Source organism: Lepidochelys kempii, chromosome 4 (genome assembly GCF_965140285.1).
Source record: "Lepidochelys kempii isolate rLepKem1 chromosome 4, rLepKem1.hap1, whole genome shotgun sequence".
Taxonomy (NCBI): domain Eukaryota; kingdom Metazoa; phylum Chordata; order Testudines; family Cheloniidae; genus Lepidochelys; species Lepidochelys kempii.
In genome coordinates, this window is record NC_136383.1 from 79,790,831 (window position 1) to 79,807,701 (window position 16,871).

Genomic DNA, 16,871 nt, shown 5'->3' on the forward strand with positions numbered 1-16,871 from the left:
TTAGTCTGGTTTGCAATCAGTGCAACTCCATATCTGTCGGAGTTAGGTCGGTTTGGCAGCAATGTGGCTGCATCCTACTTCCAATGTAGTCAAGGCCTGAATTGCAGATCCTGCCTGCTCCTTCTGGACATGCTTTTAGAATCACACTCTGGTGTGGACGTCGCTCCCCCCCAGCCTCCCTTTGGTGCTGTAGAGGCTAATATCTTAAAATTAAAAAATGCCTATTTAGGTAATTAGCTTAAAAATAAGTAGTCATGGATATTCATGGCTAGTACTTTACTTAATAGAAAAGTGCTTTGGAAAATTTAAAGGGCTCACATTTTAAAACATTTCACAGGGCTGAGCAAAACCTGTTTTGACAGAATGCTCCCATGATTTAATGTTTGCTACTGGCCTTTCACTGAGGTGTACCAAGGTGCAACATTTGTCTTTGTATCCAAGTGAACTGCTGGTCCAGGAATTTTGCTTCCCTGAGATCTTGTAAATCTATGAAAACATTACACTGTTTACTAGAACATTTTTTTTAGTTGCTTAGAGTGCTGGACCTGGCAAGTGTCCGACTGTTGACTGATGAGATTGTAAATAGGAGACAATGCCCTTTAGGAAATATAATAGAATTATTGCAAATCAGAGAATTTAAACCCTAGTATGTCATAAGATTCTCACTTCAAGTGTCCTTGTCAACGTTTTAGGAAAATGCCATCGATTTTGTTTTAATAATTTGGATAACAGGAGTGTCTTGTAAAAAGCAGGTGATTTTACTGTTATTTTGGGCTTTGTTTTTTCTCTTCTTTCTTAAGCAGCTTAATTCTTTATTTTTGGTAATAGGTGTTCTTTTATTTCAGAGTCATTTGTCTGGAAATGCACATGAATCGCTCCAGTCTAGGAGGGTGGTCATTTCTCATAACATGGATAAAGCTCTGAAAGAAGGTGAGTCTTACCTGGGAGCATGAGTGGATAGATTGTGAATCTCTACTCAGATTGGTGAACAGTTACTTGCAAAAGTAATCCCATTTATGTTTAGGGGACTTCTTGCAAAGTGAGATGCTACTCAACAGTGTGTAAAGATATCAAAATATGATGCAAAATTCTTCCGATACAACACATTTTGTCCTGGATTAAAATAATGGTGGAAGGAAGGGAATCTTCAAAGATGTAATAATTCTATAGACAATAGAAAGTCACAAAATGTAAGTGTCGCACTATCACTGGCATCTCTTCATTTTAACCATTGTAAAAGACAAAGGAAAACTCAAATGTAGTAAATTTCAACAGGATTAGTAGATAGAAATTATCTAATACGATGTTGTTATAGTCAATAATACATGTTGCTTTCTTGGTCTTTATACTTGCTTCCATGTGTGCAATTGAGATACATCTGCTATACTGACCAAAACAAGTTTCTACTACTGTTGGTGCTGTTCAGCTATGGAGGAGCCCAGGAGCTAGATGCTACATGTATTGGTTCATTAGGGAGCATAGGTTGATGAAAGTTAGCTGGATTTTATTCTGCATCATCAGCAAACTTGTTGAAAATTAGAGTTGTAACTGATAGGTTTCAAAATGTAGTTGTAAACGGAATTGTCTTCAAGCAGGGTGTGTTTCTAGTAGGGTATGTCAAGGCTGATTCCTCACTCTGGCACTTCAAGTGCAGAAGGTGGGGGCCTGCAAGGATTTTAAAAATTAATACTGGCCACTCCAGGCTTGTATTAAACTCTCAAGGTTACAGCTTCTCTCTAACCTTGGATGGGTAGGTGCTGCCACCACCCAAGTGCAAAAAACCCCTTTGAAACCAGAAAGACGCACTAGGGAATTCTTTCCTGTGGGGTACCCTCAATCCCTTTCACCCCCTTTCCGGGGAAGAGCTGAGAAAGAAAAACAAAGGAAATCAGCTGTTGCCACCAACTACTTAAACAATGTATGCACAAACCTCTTAGGACACAAAAAATCCTATCCTGTTCTTAAAAAAGGTAAATTTTATTAAAAACAAAAAGAAAGAAAATACATCTGGAACTTATGCTTTTGTTAGATTTAAAAAACCCACTTACAAAAATTAAACATCAAGAATAACCTTCTTGAGGTCAGCTTAAAGGTTACAAGCAAAACAAAAGCATTTGGGGTTAATACAGAGGAGTCCACAAGCCAATAAAAAGTAAACCAAAATAAACCTAATCGCATATTTCTAAACATTCCTTATGTACTTACATATCTGGGTTGTTAAATCAGTAGTCTAGATATGATTGGATGATTTTCATATCTGGCCTTTAGCTTCTTACAGCATAACTGTTCCCTCTTCCCCTCTTTCCTGGAGACCATAACACACAGACAAAGGGAAGATTTTTCCCAATTTCCCAAAAGTTCTAGCCCTCCCATTGGCTCTTTTGGTCAGGTGCCCACTCCTTTCCTTTTACCTGTGGGCTTGTTAACCATTTACAGGTAAAGCAAGTAGAGAACAACCACGAACGGAGTTTTATAGCTAACTGGCTGGCTGGGTGTCCATAAAAGGGAACTACTCTCCCCCCTCCCACCCCTTCATTTATCACAGGTTATGAGGGATCGGTTCTTAACCTTACACTGTTTAACATTTTTAACAATGAACTGGAAAAAATATATAACAATTGCTGATAAAGTTTGCAGATGACACACACATTGTGGGAGTGATAAATAGCAATGAGAACTGGTCTCTGATACAGAGCAAATCGGCTTGCTTGGTAAGCTGAGCTCAAGCAAACAGTATGCATTTAAATATAAGCAAATGTGAGATTACGCATCTGGGAACAAAGTATGCAGGCCATAGATACAAGACGCAGGATTCTATCCTGGGAAGCAGTGACTCTGAAAAAGATTTGGGGGGTCATGGTGGACAATCATCTGAACATAAGCTCCTAGTGCGATCTTGTGGCCAAAAGGGCTAATGTGATCCTTGGATGCATAAATGGGGGAATATTGAGTAAGAGTAAAAAGGTTATTTTACCTCAGTATTTGGCAGTGGTGTGACAGCTGCTGGAATACTGTGCCCTGTTTTGGTGTCAACAATTCAAGAAGGATGTAGATACATTTGAAAAGGTTCAGAGAAAAGCCTAAAGGAATAGAAAACCTGCATTATATGAGAGATTGAGCTCATTGAGTCTATTTAGCTTATCAAGGAGAAGGTTAAGGGGTGATTCAATCAGAGTCTATAGGGACTTTGAAGAGTCCTCTATTATCAAATTTCTGTTCTCCATTAAGCTAGCAAAGATATAACAAGATCCAATGTCTGCAAGTTTAAGCTAGATAACTTTAGGTTGGAAATAAGGTGCAAAATTTTAACTGCGAGGTTAATTAACCATTGGAACAATTTACCAAGGATTGTGCTGGATTCTCCATTACAGTAAATTTTTAAATCAAGAGTAGATGTTTTTTTTCTGAGAGCAATGCTCTAATTCAAACAGGAATTAATTCATGGTTATGCAGGAGGTCTGACTAGAAGATCACAGTGGTCTCTTCTGACCTTGTAATCTATGAATGCAAAATTAAGGACTACTAATGCTCATTTGTATGCTGCCTGTTAATAGCATATGCAGACAGCACATACAGTTGTTCATAAGCAACTGGAACACAAAGTCTCCCGATTTTTCACATTTGCTAACTGATCACCCTAACGTCATTCCTTCTTCTGTGATGGCTTTGTATAGTGTCCACTTACGTTTCCCTTACTTTGGCAACTAGCTTAAATTTCATCTCACAGTTTTTTCTGTCCTCCCAACTAATACGCCAGTGATGCTACTGCTTGGTTGTAGTTCATTGTATTATTATTTCCAGTACAAGTTCAGGCATCAGTCTAATTTTAATATCTTCTAAAAATATTTCTTACAGTACGGAGATATATCTTCTGCAATACTAACATGCTAATAACTAGTCGTTATATTTGGCTTGGCCACTCTCCTCTCACCCCAGAGCCAAGCATAACAAAAGAAGGTATGTAATGTCTGCACTGCCACTGAGAGGCATGATTCCAAATGTGGGTAGACAAACTTGTGCTAGCTCAGCTTGAGCTAGTGCACGAAAAAGAGCCGGTGTTGCAACATCCCCATTCAGTGTAGTCATATGCTGTCACCAAATAAACCTTGTTTTACTTATATTCAGTACTCAGGGCCAAGTTGTCTCCCGATCTCCCCTGACAAGTAGTAGCATGTATGTAGCGTAGCCATACTGGTCCCAGGATATTAGAGAGACAAGGTGGGTGAGAGATCATCTTTTATTGGGCCAACTTCTGTTGGTGAGAGAGGCAAGCTTTTGAGCTTACACAGAGCTCTTCTTCAGGTCAGGACTACTGCAAGTTGGTCCAGTAAAAGATTTTATTTCACCCACCGTGTCTCTCTAAGATAATAGCATGAAGACAAACTCTTTAGCTTGCTTTCTTCCATCCTTAATTACAGATTATTGTTACAAGTAACAGAAACAAGGTGAGGGAAAATTACAAAACAAGCTTGTTAGATATTAAAATAAAATATTGGGTGCTAGGTGTTCAAAATGAGAACAAGAACTAAACTATATACGTAATAATAAAGACAATAATTTTCCTTGTTAACAGGAAAAATGCTCTTCAACCCCAAAATACTGACCATTTTTGTAACTACACCGATCTCTGTAAGACTTTGTTAGTTAATAATACCGTGGATCATTAACATTGAAATGATTTTTCAGCCTTTACCATGGATACTGATTTGTTTTGTTTGCACTTCATTCATCTTATCAGTGAAAAGACTAGTTTCACTATTAATTATAGACCTTTTTTCTCTAGTCTCTTTCACTGGCTGATTCTTAACCACTAACACAACACTTCAAAATGTGGGCAGAAGACAATACGGGGAAGTGTAACATCCAAACCAAAAACAGTGCATTGACTCTTTTTTAAAAAAAAAAAATTAAAAAAAAGGAATAGTTTTTCTATGGACAAAGGTTTTGAAAACCTTTTTTATTTGTTACTACACTTAAAAGGCAAGTAGTTTAGAGACAACATTTAAGCAAGACTCAACTTGGATAAACATGGTTTTCAGCTATTTGGAGTTTTCTTAAACCCACAACTAACAGCTCTTGGCTAGAAGAAGAGTACCTGGATAATCGTAATTACATACACAATAGTAATATTTATAGTGCTGAAGAGAAACGATAACTTGGCAGAGTTTGATCAATGTAAAATGTGAGCAAACACAGAACCTCTGATAATTTTTGAGGCACAATTTTTTTTTACAAGAGATAATCAAAAACTAACATCACTCTGTATGTTGCAGATAACTATGGACTGGAGTCACTGTGAGTCTTTACATTGAATTCAGTGGGCTTTGAATCAAGCTCTAGATGACGATCCAATGTGCTTTAGAAACACTAAAAATTATAAGGCATTGATTTAGGCTATAGAGCAGTAGTTCTCAACCAGGGGTCCGGGGTCCACTGGGGGGGGCCCGAGCAAGTTTCAGGGGGTCCGCAAAGCAGGCCTGCATTAGACTTGCTGTGGTCCAAGGCAGAAAGCCAAAGCCCCACCGCATGGGGCTGAAGCCTGGGGTTCCAAGCCCCGCCACGCAGGGCTGAAGCCGAAGCCTGAGCAGCTTAGCTTCACAAGGCCCCTGTGGCAGTGGGGCCCCGGTCAACTGCCCTGCTTGCTACCCCCTAATGCTGGCCCTGGCTTTTATATGCAGAAAAACGTTGTTGTGGCACAGGTGGGCTGTTGGGACCTGTTGGGCAGGGCCCTCAGAAAGAAAAAGGTTGAGAACCCCGTTATAGAGGAACATACAATAAATTCTAACGTACAATAAAAACAATATTAGAATGCACCCTTTTAAATGTAAAAATAAATCCTCTGGGGGGTACAATTTTACATATTCAGAATTTTCCATCCTCCTCCTTGAGCATCTGTTTGATAGAGAAAGGGAAAAACTGAATGTTTTAATGTGACTTGAAGATGGTTTTAAACAGCTTGTTTTGTGGGGAGAGATGGTGACAAATATCTAGTGTGTTAAATATACTGTTGACTTATTTATTTCTATGTTTTTGTGAGTTATTTAGATAGTAATGTTTATAAAAATTCTGCTCTCAAAATACTGTAGAGATCAGTACATTTGAATGTTGTGCCGAATTGCTGTAAATACAAGGAGAAAGTGAATGTTGTGGATTCTTATGATTGTGGAGAAAACTAGGATCCCAAGTTGATTTTAGAAAGGTGTTGCCATGAGGGTAATGGTGACTTAAGGACTAATGCACCCTTCTTTTTGAAAGCGAGTATACTTTATGGTATTAGAAGGGGATAGTGTTTCTCGTATTTTGTAGTTATGTACGTAGGGAAACTTAGCCATCGCTCTTTGCTACTATGACTCTGCCTCAAAGGCAGAAGGTTCCTAAAGAATACAGTACTTTGACCCATTGTGTTAATTCTGGGACAGAGAAATGTATCTACAAGAGAATTGTCACACGTGATTCAGAACAAGAAGTGAGACATTGCCTGTTACAAACAATGGCCACAAATACCATAACACAGTGCTCTGCTATTATTTTACAGCACCCTAAAAGTGTTGCATGTCTTACTTACTGGAAGAAAAGAAAAGAGCCCTGTCCTGAAGAGCTTACAATCTATTTTCAGAAATGACACTACAAAGAGGAATAACAAAACAGTAAAAGGAGGATGGTTGAGGAATGAAAGAGGTGACAGCGACAAGAGAATATTTACTTACACAAGTGCACGTTGTCATGGTAGAATAATGTATCTGAAATTACCCTAATCAGTCAAAATCCCATTATATTACCCCAAATTATCCCCACATGTACTGAGGACAGTTCTTTACCACCTTTATCAGAAGGCCTCCATCTTTGAGCAACCATTGTTACCAGTCTCTTGAGTGGTTGTTTAAGGCAGGTTCCACTGTAATATGCTTTCTTTTTCTATTTTTTCTTTTATTTTTTGTTGTATTTGATAGGCCAGATAATCTCTGTGCCTCAAATCTGTAAAATGGGAATAATAATAATACCCACCTCAGAAGGTGTGTGGCTAAATCCATTAACATATATAGTATGCTCAGATACTCAGAAAAGCCTTTTAAATAGAACTGGTTAAAACTCTTATGTTCTGTGCAATAGCAAATTCTGACACTTCAAAATTTCCTTTCATCCCAAATCAGAACAAAAAGTAAAAATTTTGAAATTTCTTGTGAAACAAAATTTCCAGAAAATGTAGTTTTGGAAATATTGAAACGATCTTATGAAATGGCTTTGTTTAACCTATATATAACACGATAAAATAAAGCACTTGGATATTTTTGGGTCAGATTTTGATTAAATTAATGGATTCCCCTGAAACATTTCAATGTAGTCAAATTGGTATTTTCCAGTAAAAACAAACAAACATTCAAATGGAAAATTTTTGACCATCTCTACTCTTAAATAAAATTTTAAAATGTTTGAAAAAAAGGAAATACAAGATGTAGTCTTCTTCTCTTTCAAGTGAACAAAAGTAAAAAATAACATAGTCATTTGACTGCTTTTCAACCGATGGGATTACTCTGACAAATTGGGAGGGTTTTTATAGGTCATTGACCTGAGCTCAGGCTGTAGCAAATGATAGTTGCTAAAGATCCTGCTCAGGTTTTCACACACTCTTCTCTCTCTTTTCCCCCTTGTTATTTAGTTATCACTGTGACCGGTACAGACTTTCATTTTGTATCTTGCTTACATCTGTGATCACAGCTGATATGCAGGCTTCTTTGCGCTTCCTCCAGAGCAGTGATGACTGGTATACAACACTTCAAGCCTATATGACCATAAGCAAAATAGTGTAACGAGCTATACGCAAAGTGCTGTCAAAATACTGACAAAAAGTTTTTCCTAATTACTTTCATTTATAGTAATCTTAGCTGTTGCTTATAACTATAGTTCAGACTTATGGAAATGTTTAATTTTTCAAGTTTTAATTTTTTTTATGGTGTCTCCTTAAAATAGTCTAATAACGCTTTCCTTTCTCTAACTACTATAATCTTACAATGTGGTTCAACACTGTCCTTCAGCTGGGGGGGAAAAACACTGCCTGTACATGTTTTTTAAGTGTGTCTTTGAAATCAAGGTTGTTTAGACGCATGTATAAAGAACAAATTGCGTCAGTCCTCAGCAAACTTGGGAGATGTAGATAATTTAGTAGTTCATATAAAAAAATCCATGTTTTGTGATACAGGTATCTGTTCGAGATTTCTGTTTGACCAGTAACCTGACTGTCAGACCAAATCCACTTAAGGCTTTTGCATGGTGACCTCTGGTAATTTCTCTTAGGATCAGATTTCTTTAATATAACATTGCTGCCCTTTCTTTCTTTGAAGAGAGAGAATTTAAACCTAAAGAAGAAGATATGCAACCTGTTCCTGAGCTAATTGTTTTTGTACTATCCCTGTGTGTTTTCACCGTTGTTGCTATTTATTGTTTTGTTTCTCCTTTTAGTGTTTGACTACAGCTACAGAGATTACATTCTGTCCTGGTATGGGCACCTCAGCAAAGATGAAGGACAGCTGTACCACCTGCTATCTGAAGATTTCTGGGAAATCGCCAAGCAGCTGCGACAGAGGCTGAGTCACATTGATGTAGTGAAAGTTGTCTGCAGCGATGTAGTGAAAACTTTACTCACACACTTCTGTGACCTTAAAGCAGCCAATGCCAGGTAAAACAAGCAAAAAACCCACCAGTGCTTATCCCCTGTCCTCCTAGTATTTTAGTAGAGTTTTCTGCTTGGTCACTTTCTTTCCTTTTGGATGAAGTGCTTTGAGCCAATAAAGAGCTTACAATTGAGAGAGAGAAACAGTAAAGACAGGCAACATATAAGTAACATATATAGTCCTTACTGTTGTTTGTGAGACGCCTGCTACGCTTTTGGGCACTTGAGGTAAAGGAAACACTCATGTTTCTTTTTCAAATAGGTCAACTTCATCACTCTGTTTGTACTCCTATTCTTTGGTCACCATACAGGAAGGTATGTGAGTAATCTCTGAGGGTGCCATGAGACTGGCAGGATTTGGAAATGAGAATAAAAAATCACGTACATTCTTTCCAGAAAAGTGCAAATGTTCATTCCATAATCTTTTTTTCTCTCTCTCTCCTCTGGTACCAGGAAGCAAAGCCCCATGGTTCCTCTCTATCAAAAGTCTCTCTTGCAAAAACAAAATGATCTATTAGTCAAGTTGTTGGGCCAGGTTTTTCTCCTGTTATGAGTCTTTTCTTTGAGAGAGCCCTCTTTATACGGCCCTGAGGACTACAAGGTATTAAGAGAAGAATACCTTAATTGCACTCAATCTGATACTTCAAAATGGCTAGCTGTACTTTTAACTAGCCGTATGCATATGCATTCCTGGATCTGAGTGTACAATATAAACTTACACATTAGGTACATTTGTGCGTGTCTACTTCAGAAAATTGTTTTAAAATTACTCTAATTGAAATATTCTTTGGCTCATGTGATGAGACTTTTTTTACCTTCAGGTTGTTTTGCTCACAGTGATATCCATTTGTGATCTTTGCCCACAATGACGTCCACAGGTCTGTTTCTGATATTTCTGCAGGGAAAAGACTTCTTTCTTTATGCCCATGCCCAATCTATATGTTACCACTTTCCCTCTCTTCCTGAGCAGGCAGTCTTAGTGTTTTACTGGCAGGTGTCAGCCTGAATTTTCCCAGTACATAACAAGCGAAGCCAAAGACAGACAAGGTGGTCATTGCTGCAGGGGGAAAAAAAAGAAAATAAACAGGTGAGCTTTATGTACCTGCAGTGGGGCATATATAAAATTCTCTCAGTTGGCCTTTAATTTCAGTTCCAGAATATTTGCATGTAACTTGTTTCTCAACAATGATCAATGTCTCTTGGCTTTCTGACACTCTTGGCTGTGTTCTCTGAGTGTGCTACTGTAGTTTGTCACTCTGACTTTTGAGCACAATGTGAGCTCTGTCTAGAAGAAAAGTTAGATATCATATCTATCTTTCCTTTTAGTCAAGTTAAAAAGAAGTTGGAGACTTTTTTGCGACTATTTTTTAGGTATCACAGTACTCAAGTCTCAATTAACAAAAAGCCACCAATTTGAAATTGGGGAAGTATTCAAAACTGTAGTTTCCTCCTTTCTGGTGTTATAAAATTCTGACTTTTGCTTTGGATGCCTTATTTCCTGTTTATAATTATGTCCATTTCAACTGGATCTTTGTTTTTGGGTTGGGTCATGGCATTTTTGTTCTCACTATACTCACTTAGAGTAATAACTAATCCTTTGCTTATTTTCCATTTACTTTTTTTGCTTTGAGTTGAACATGCATCCTTGAGAACACCTACGAAGACTGGGACACATTAACATGCATATGAAAAGCTCACCCCAGAAATCCATGTGTGCAATGATAATCACATTTCTTAATTTACAGATTAGTATTTCATGCAGATTTAAAAATTCCTAAATGCAGATAACAAAAAGATTAAAACTGGACAGGTTGATTACTCTTGCCACAGTATAAGATCCTGATACTAGTTCTTAGAAGATCCTTTTTGGTTTTAGGAGCATTCTGAGTTTTTTTTATATTAAGTTAATTGTCCAGGTCTGTTGTGACTACTGTGAATATCTTGTACATCAGAGGGTCCCATAATTTGGGGGAGTCTGAATTATGTCACTTCTCAATCTGAAGCTTGAGCACCACAAAAATCTTTCCAGCTCACAGAGACATTATGATTTTAAAAAAGCAAACACCAAAATTGTGAACAAACTCTGTTACAGAATTTTGAATCGATATCTCTAATTGATACAGTATGGCTCAGAGTCTAAATTTTGAAAAATATGGTAAGTTTAGACTGAAACTTGGATGTTTTGTCTTTGTGTCTGTGATAGAAGCCCGTTAATTTGGGTGAGTGAAATCATGGAATAATTTCCTGTTGTGATAATCACACAAATGCCTCCTGTGCATTGTAGTGGCTCCATGTAATTTTGTTACATATTATGATAGCAAAGAGAGTTTCATCCTTTGGTCAAGTTCAGTAAGTGACCTAGAGAATTTTAAATACATCTTGTACCATTTTTAGAGAGAATGTTATCCAAGTATCTATGCTTAGGGGCTCCCTCACTCTGTGAGACAAGGCTGGTAAGGGTAGGAAGTGTTCTCACCTGCATGAGGCTGAAGACATTAATCTCTTCTATGTGAAGTTCATAGGGTTTTGTCACCCACTTCACTCCAGGTCACCTTTTAAACTAATCCCTTTCCACCTGCCTTGGCTAATAAAAGAAACAAGGATGGCTAATTCTTTCAGTCCCATATGGAGCCTTCTGAGATGCTACAGTGAGGGTAGAGGGGTAGAAAGAGCAATACAAGCTCTTCCCTTTCATACGACTCACCCAGAGAGTAACATTGGTCCAGCAGGAGCTGGAAAAGATTCTGTCACTCTTAATTTCCCCTGTAAAATTTCTACATTTTATTTGGCTGTTAATGTTCTCCCAGAGCATGAAAGGGGTTAGATAGTTTGACCGTGGCAGTTGTTGGTCACGCGCATGTAGTTAACTGGTTTCCACATTTGAGACTGGAAAGGATTTTGCCTAAGGCATATTGGCTGGGGCCTTAGTGATTTTTTTTCCTCTTTCTCTGAAGCATTGAGCATGAAGTGCCTATTACAGGATGAGGGGAGCGTATTCTGCATGATGGATTTCCTGTAACTGCTGGGAATGGGAATTGGTGAACCTCAATTCTTCTTGTGTTCTGCTTGTTTCTGTGTGATTGTTCCCTTAATGTCTCATCCAAATGGCTGGATTTGGCTTGAGGAAAGCATAAAAAAGCTGAATGCTAGCCATGCTGTTTTATTATCTTAGATGGATCGTGAGCTGAATAGGGTGGTGAATAAATCACTGGAAATTTCCCTACCGGGTCTGTTGGAGACACCATCTGTCATGGCAGCATACTCTAAGTTCTGGCTATCTTAGAGAACAAAAAGCACTCTGATGCTTGGAATTCATTCTCTGTGTCTCACATAATATAAAATATTTGTTTTATTTCAAAGGCAGAAAGGAAAAATGCCTTTAAATTAAATTACACAGTCTGAGACTATAGGAGTTTGGCAGAGTAAGGCCAGATTCTATGTTACTGTGGGTGTGGAGATAGTTACCGCTCAACCACTCTTGGACCTAATGAGAGCAGTGCCTATTGAACAGGTGTAAAGGCACTATTAGTGTGATAAGAGGGAGTCTGCATTGTGGGCTTTTTTACGTTGTCTCCAGGCTGTGAGTAAACAACAGACTTATTCTTTCATCCCTTTTAATTTATAGTTTTATGTATCTTGATTTAATAGTAAAACATTTTTCCCCAAATAGGAATAGAGAGCGACGGGCTGCTTTTTAGTAAAACTGTTGCAGGTTTTTGCCATTAGATTCACAAGGCCAGTCATGACTTAGTGACATTGATTCCTTGAGGCTGTTGAGCATGGGATTTTAGGGCAGTGTCTAGCTCTTAGCAAACTTAAAGGGAAAACTGTTTGTGCATACATTTGCTGTCGCTTCCTGGAAACAAATAACACAGGAATTACATCCAGTTCTCATTACAAAGCTATTGATTAGGTTTTTTTTCAGTAATAATATATAGCTTGGTTCTCAATTGTCTTGGCTCTGTGTGTTTGTATATTACATATAGTGTGTGTCATTACGCTTGCTATACTTATTACAGTGTATAGTGTAAAGTAATATTCAATGTAAAATAGAAAGCATTGTTACCATGAAGTCAGCAGGAGCTGGTACAAAGAGAAGTTGAGAACTAGATTGAAGAAAGCCCCAAATACATCCAGCCTTAAGGATAGCTGGAGTACAGCTCCCAATCTTTCCTTTTTCTTTTATAATTCCATTTGTCTCTCTGTTTAAAAATGTCAAGAACTGCTTATCATGCTAACCCTCTGAAAACTAATATCAACAAGATTAACGTGAATTTGAGAGGTTGTTGCAATGAGAGCAGATATTTGGAAAGGATGATGATAAAAAAAGCTACAAAATAGCCTTTGAATAAGTATATTATTAAAGTACCTCTGGGCTAGTGCCAATCTCTGAAGTGTTGGACTTCTGTGAATGAAGCCTTTGTGAGAAGAATTCATGAAGTTCTAATTTTCTATTATTTGTAAGACAGTAGACCTAGAGACTTCAATCAGGATCAGGGATCTTATTGTGCTTGGTCCTCTACCAGCATAGCGTTTTTAATCCACTTCATACCATCTTTGATAACAGACCCAAAGTCCTTTGTAGAGTTCTCAGTCTTGCAAGACCAATGCACAAGCTAATAACTATACTGTGAAAAGAAAAGGAGTACTTGTGGCACCTTAGAGACTAACCAATTTATTAGAGCATAAGCTTTCGTGAGCTACAGCTCACTTCCTCAGATGCATATCGTGGAAACTGCAGCAGACTTTATATATACACACAGAATATGAAACAATACCTCCTCCCACCCCACTGTCCTGCTGGTAATAGCTTATCTAAAGTGATCATCAGGTGGGCCATTTCCAGCACAAATCCAGGTTTTCTCACCCTCCACCCCCCCACACAAATTCACTCTCCTGCTGGTGATAGCCCATCCAAAGTGACAACTCTTTACACAATGTGCATGACAATCAAGTTGGGCTATTTCCTGCACAAATCCAGGTTTTCTCACATCCTCCCCACCCCCATACACACACAAACTCACTCTCCTGCTGGTAATAGCTCATCCAAACTGACCACTCTTCAAGTTTAAATCCAAGTTAAACCAGAACATCTGGGGGGGGGGGGTAGGAAAAAACAAGAGGAAACAGGCTACCTTGAAACACATTCTCAGTTATGTTTGAATAGTATGTCTTTGTTGAAACAACACATGCTGTTAAAGAGGTTCAAGACACTAGATGTTGTGTCTTGATTAAATGGGTGCTATGAATATTTTGGTATTGACTTTCTTCTGACTGTGGATATGTTTTTCATTGTCTTTTAAAGCAGGCAGCTTACTTTTTGTCTTTACTGTGATGCTTTCATATGCAAGTCTAAATCAACTTATTTAGTTTCTTAGAAGTTTCAAACAGATCAATCCATTTTAATTCTGCTACACTGTCAAGAAGTTTAGAGATCTCAGGGAGATACAGGTAAAGAGATGCAGGCTGCATGTTGCCCCTGGTAGTTGTAAACGTATGCTGAATACAGAATGTGCTATGGAAATCTTTTATGATTTGTTGCATGTACACTTGAGCTCTCCCATTTTCACTGTCAAGATGACTAAGAGCCAAATATAATTTTGTGGGACTTCTCTGAAAAACTGTAATTAAAGAAATAGGAAGGCCAAAAGGAACGATTTTCCAGATTTCTGTGGGAAAAGGCTATTACTGATTTCTTTGGAAACTTTCTTACAGTCCCCCTCCCCCACTTCCCGTGCAAATAAACAAAACATTGTCTTATTTTAGAGTCTTTAAACTTGTCTCACACTGTAGTTCTGTTTCCCCATCAGAAGGCTTTCTGATCTTCACAGTGTGAGTTTCCCAGTCAGCTCCTACAGGGTAGATATGGGGTTCTCAGAAGTTTTCAAGCTTTTTTTCAACCACCATGAGGGTAAGAACACCACACACATATAAAATGTGTGTGTATATATTTTAATGAAAATGGATTTTCACATAATCAAAGAATGTCAGGAGTTGGGGCTTAAAGACAAACAGTATTGTAAGACTCATGATAAAATACTGAGAGTTGATAATACTGGAACCAGTGTTAGGAGGTCATGACCACCGTGCCCTTGCCATATTGTTGTATAGGAGGGAGATCCTGATTAGATTCTGTCAAAATGGGAGTGGGGTGGGTCACAAACCTAGTCGAACAGCTCTCTTGGGCACTCACCAGTCTGCTGTGAGGAAGCCATCCACTGGATTCCATGAGCTTTAAGCCTCTGAAGTCTGAACAGAGGTCAGGCACTTGTCTCTAGAAATAGTCTTGGGGTGAAAATCCGCTATCTAGCACCCTCTCCTGAGAGATTAGACCCTGCAGTCCAACTGCCAAGCCCCTAAAGTTAGTGCTGACCACTCAGACTTAAAGAAACCTTCTCCCAGAACTCTAGCCATATGAATGCTCTGGTGTCACAGATTAATTCCTTGGGGGCACGTGATAGGTGTAACCCATGACTAAAAGTTGCAAGCTCATGAACTCAGTCTTTGCGAAGGATTATAAAACATTATTGCTCTGTACTTGATACACAGATCCATTTTAAAAAAACAAAACACCCTCCATGCAGTTTCCTGCCTTAGTTTCCTCACCACTCCAAAGTATTCTTTGGGCAGGGGTCTGAGTCCTCTGGGGCGTCCAGGTTCCTTCTCCTGCAGTTCAGGGTTTGTCTTCTCAGCCATGCAGTCCCTCTCTCCCTAGATCATCTTGTTTCTCTGGCCTTGGTTGGTCTCATAGCTAACCTGCATTTCCCTTGCTATGAAAACATGCCTGTACCTTCACATCTCCTGCCCAAAATTTCCTGTGTACTGGCCGTGCTAGCCAACTCGGGCTCGTGGGGCTCAGGCTGTGGGGCTTTTTCATTTCTGTGCAGACTTCTGGGGTCTGGCTGCAGCCCGGGCTCTAGGACCCTGTGGAGTGGGAGGATCCTACAGCTCCAGAGTCCAGAAGCCTGCACACAGCAATGAAACAGCCCCTCCGGCTAAGCCCCATGAGACTGAGTTGGCTGGTGCGGGCCAGCGTAGGTTTTTCTTTGCTGTGTAGACATACCCTGCGAGTCTTTCCAGACCCATGGAGCTTTTGCAGGTTTTTTTTTTTAAAGGGCTAGCTAGCATCAGTACCTTGATGTCTGTTTTTGTTCTCCATTTGGGGATTTTCCACTCGCCCCTTCACCAGCTCCCTGCAGAGAGGTAGGAAAAAATGGTTCTTGTAGGCTTGAGCTAACCTATTTTTCCAAGGTGCTTCCATCTGAATAGGTGGCCACTGAATTCTAACGACCTGCCATTGTACCTGGTATGGGAGACACATGACAGCCATTATCAGCAAAGGTGGAATTCACATATATAGACGGGTGTGCAGTGATACAGTGTGCAGTTTTTATAGTAACAACTTCATAATATCAACCAGAATAAAGTTGTGCTGATAGATTCCCCAAAGTGTCACAGGGTCCTAGTATGGAAAAGCTCCAGAACTGGTTTTTAACCTTTTAACAGCCAAGAACACCTGTGGTAAGGTTGCTGAGTGTCCTGTACGTCCCCATCTATGTACATCAAAAGAGATTCTGCAGTTATGCATAGTCATTTTTTTTAAAAGCCTTTTGTTAATTTTTTTTTACCTTAGTGTTTTCCCAATTCCAATCCTCTTAAGGAATGGGTGAACTGGTGGATTTGTAGCATCAGGAGTAAGGTCACTGTGGTGGTCCATGACAGAGGCATTTGAATACAGATTCAATATTCACACTGAATAGATGAGTGCACCCCTACACTGAGCATCACTTTCCACTACTGCGAGTATAACTTCAAAAAATATTTCATTTGGGTCCAGAAATGATGAACCAATTGGAATAGCTCCCTGGAGAAAGGATTTGTTTTGGTTTTTTAAATTGTTTTGCCTACCTCTGCTTACTAATCTTTCCTCTAAAGGTTATATTTACTAATATTTCACTCATTTTGGGATAGCCAAAGAAAAGGCCCTTGCTTTCCTAAGCAATTACACTGTTATTATCCGCACAGAATTGAATGCATGTTTGAAAAACTTGTAAGATGGAAGTATGTGTGACATGAAACTCATGGGATTATTAATGTTGGTTTCACTTCACAAGGAAATAAAAAGTAATAATCTGTAATGCATGCTGTGCAATCCACAACTGTTACAAATACTGTCTGTATGAAATCACTTTTAAGTCAACTG

At 38.8% G+C, this 16,871-nt stretch overlaps 1 protein-coding gene across 4 annotated transcripts in view; it reads left to right on the forward strand.

Moving 5' to 3' along the window:
- SNX25 (sorting nexin 25) overlaps positions 1-16,871 on the forward strand; it is a 148,096-nt gene that overhangs the window by 18,767 nt on the left and 112,458 nt on the right. For all 4 annotated transcript variants that reach the window (XM_073341842.2, XM_073341841.2, XM_073341839.2 and 1 more), the window contains exons 2-3: positions 846-930; positions 8,458-8,674. In XM_073341842.2, the coding sequence (XP_073197943.1) occupies positions 846-930; positions 8,458-8,674 (302 nt within the window). The remainder of the gene's footprint in view (positions 1-845; positions 931-8,457; positions 8,675-16,871) is intronic.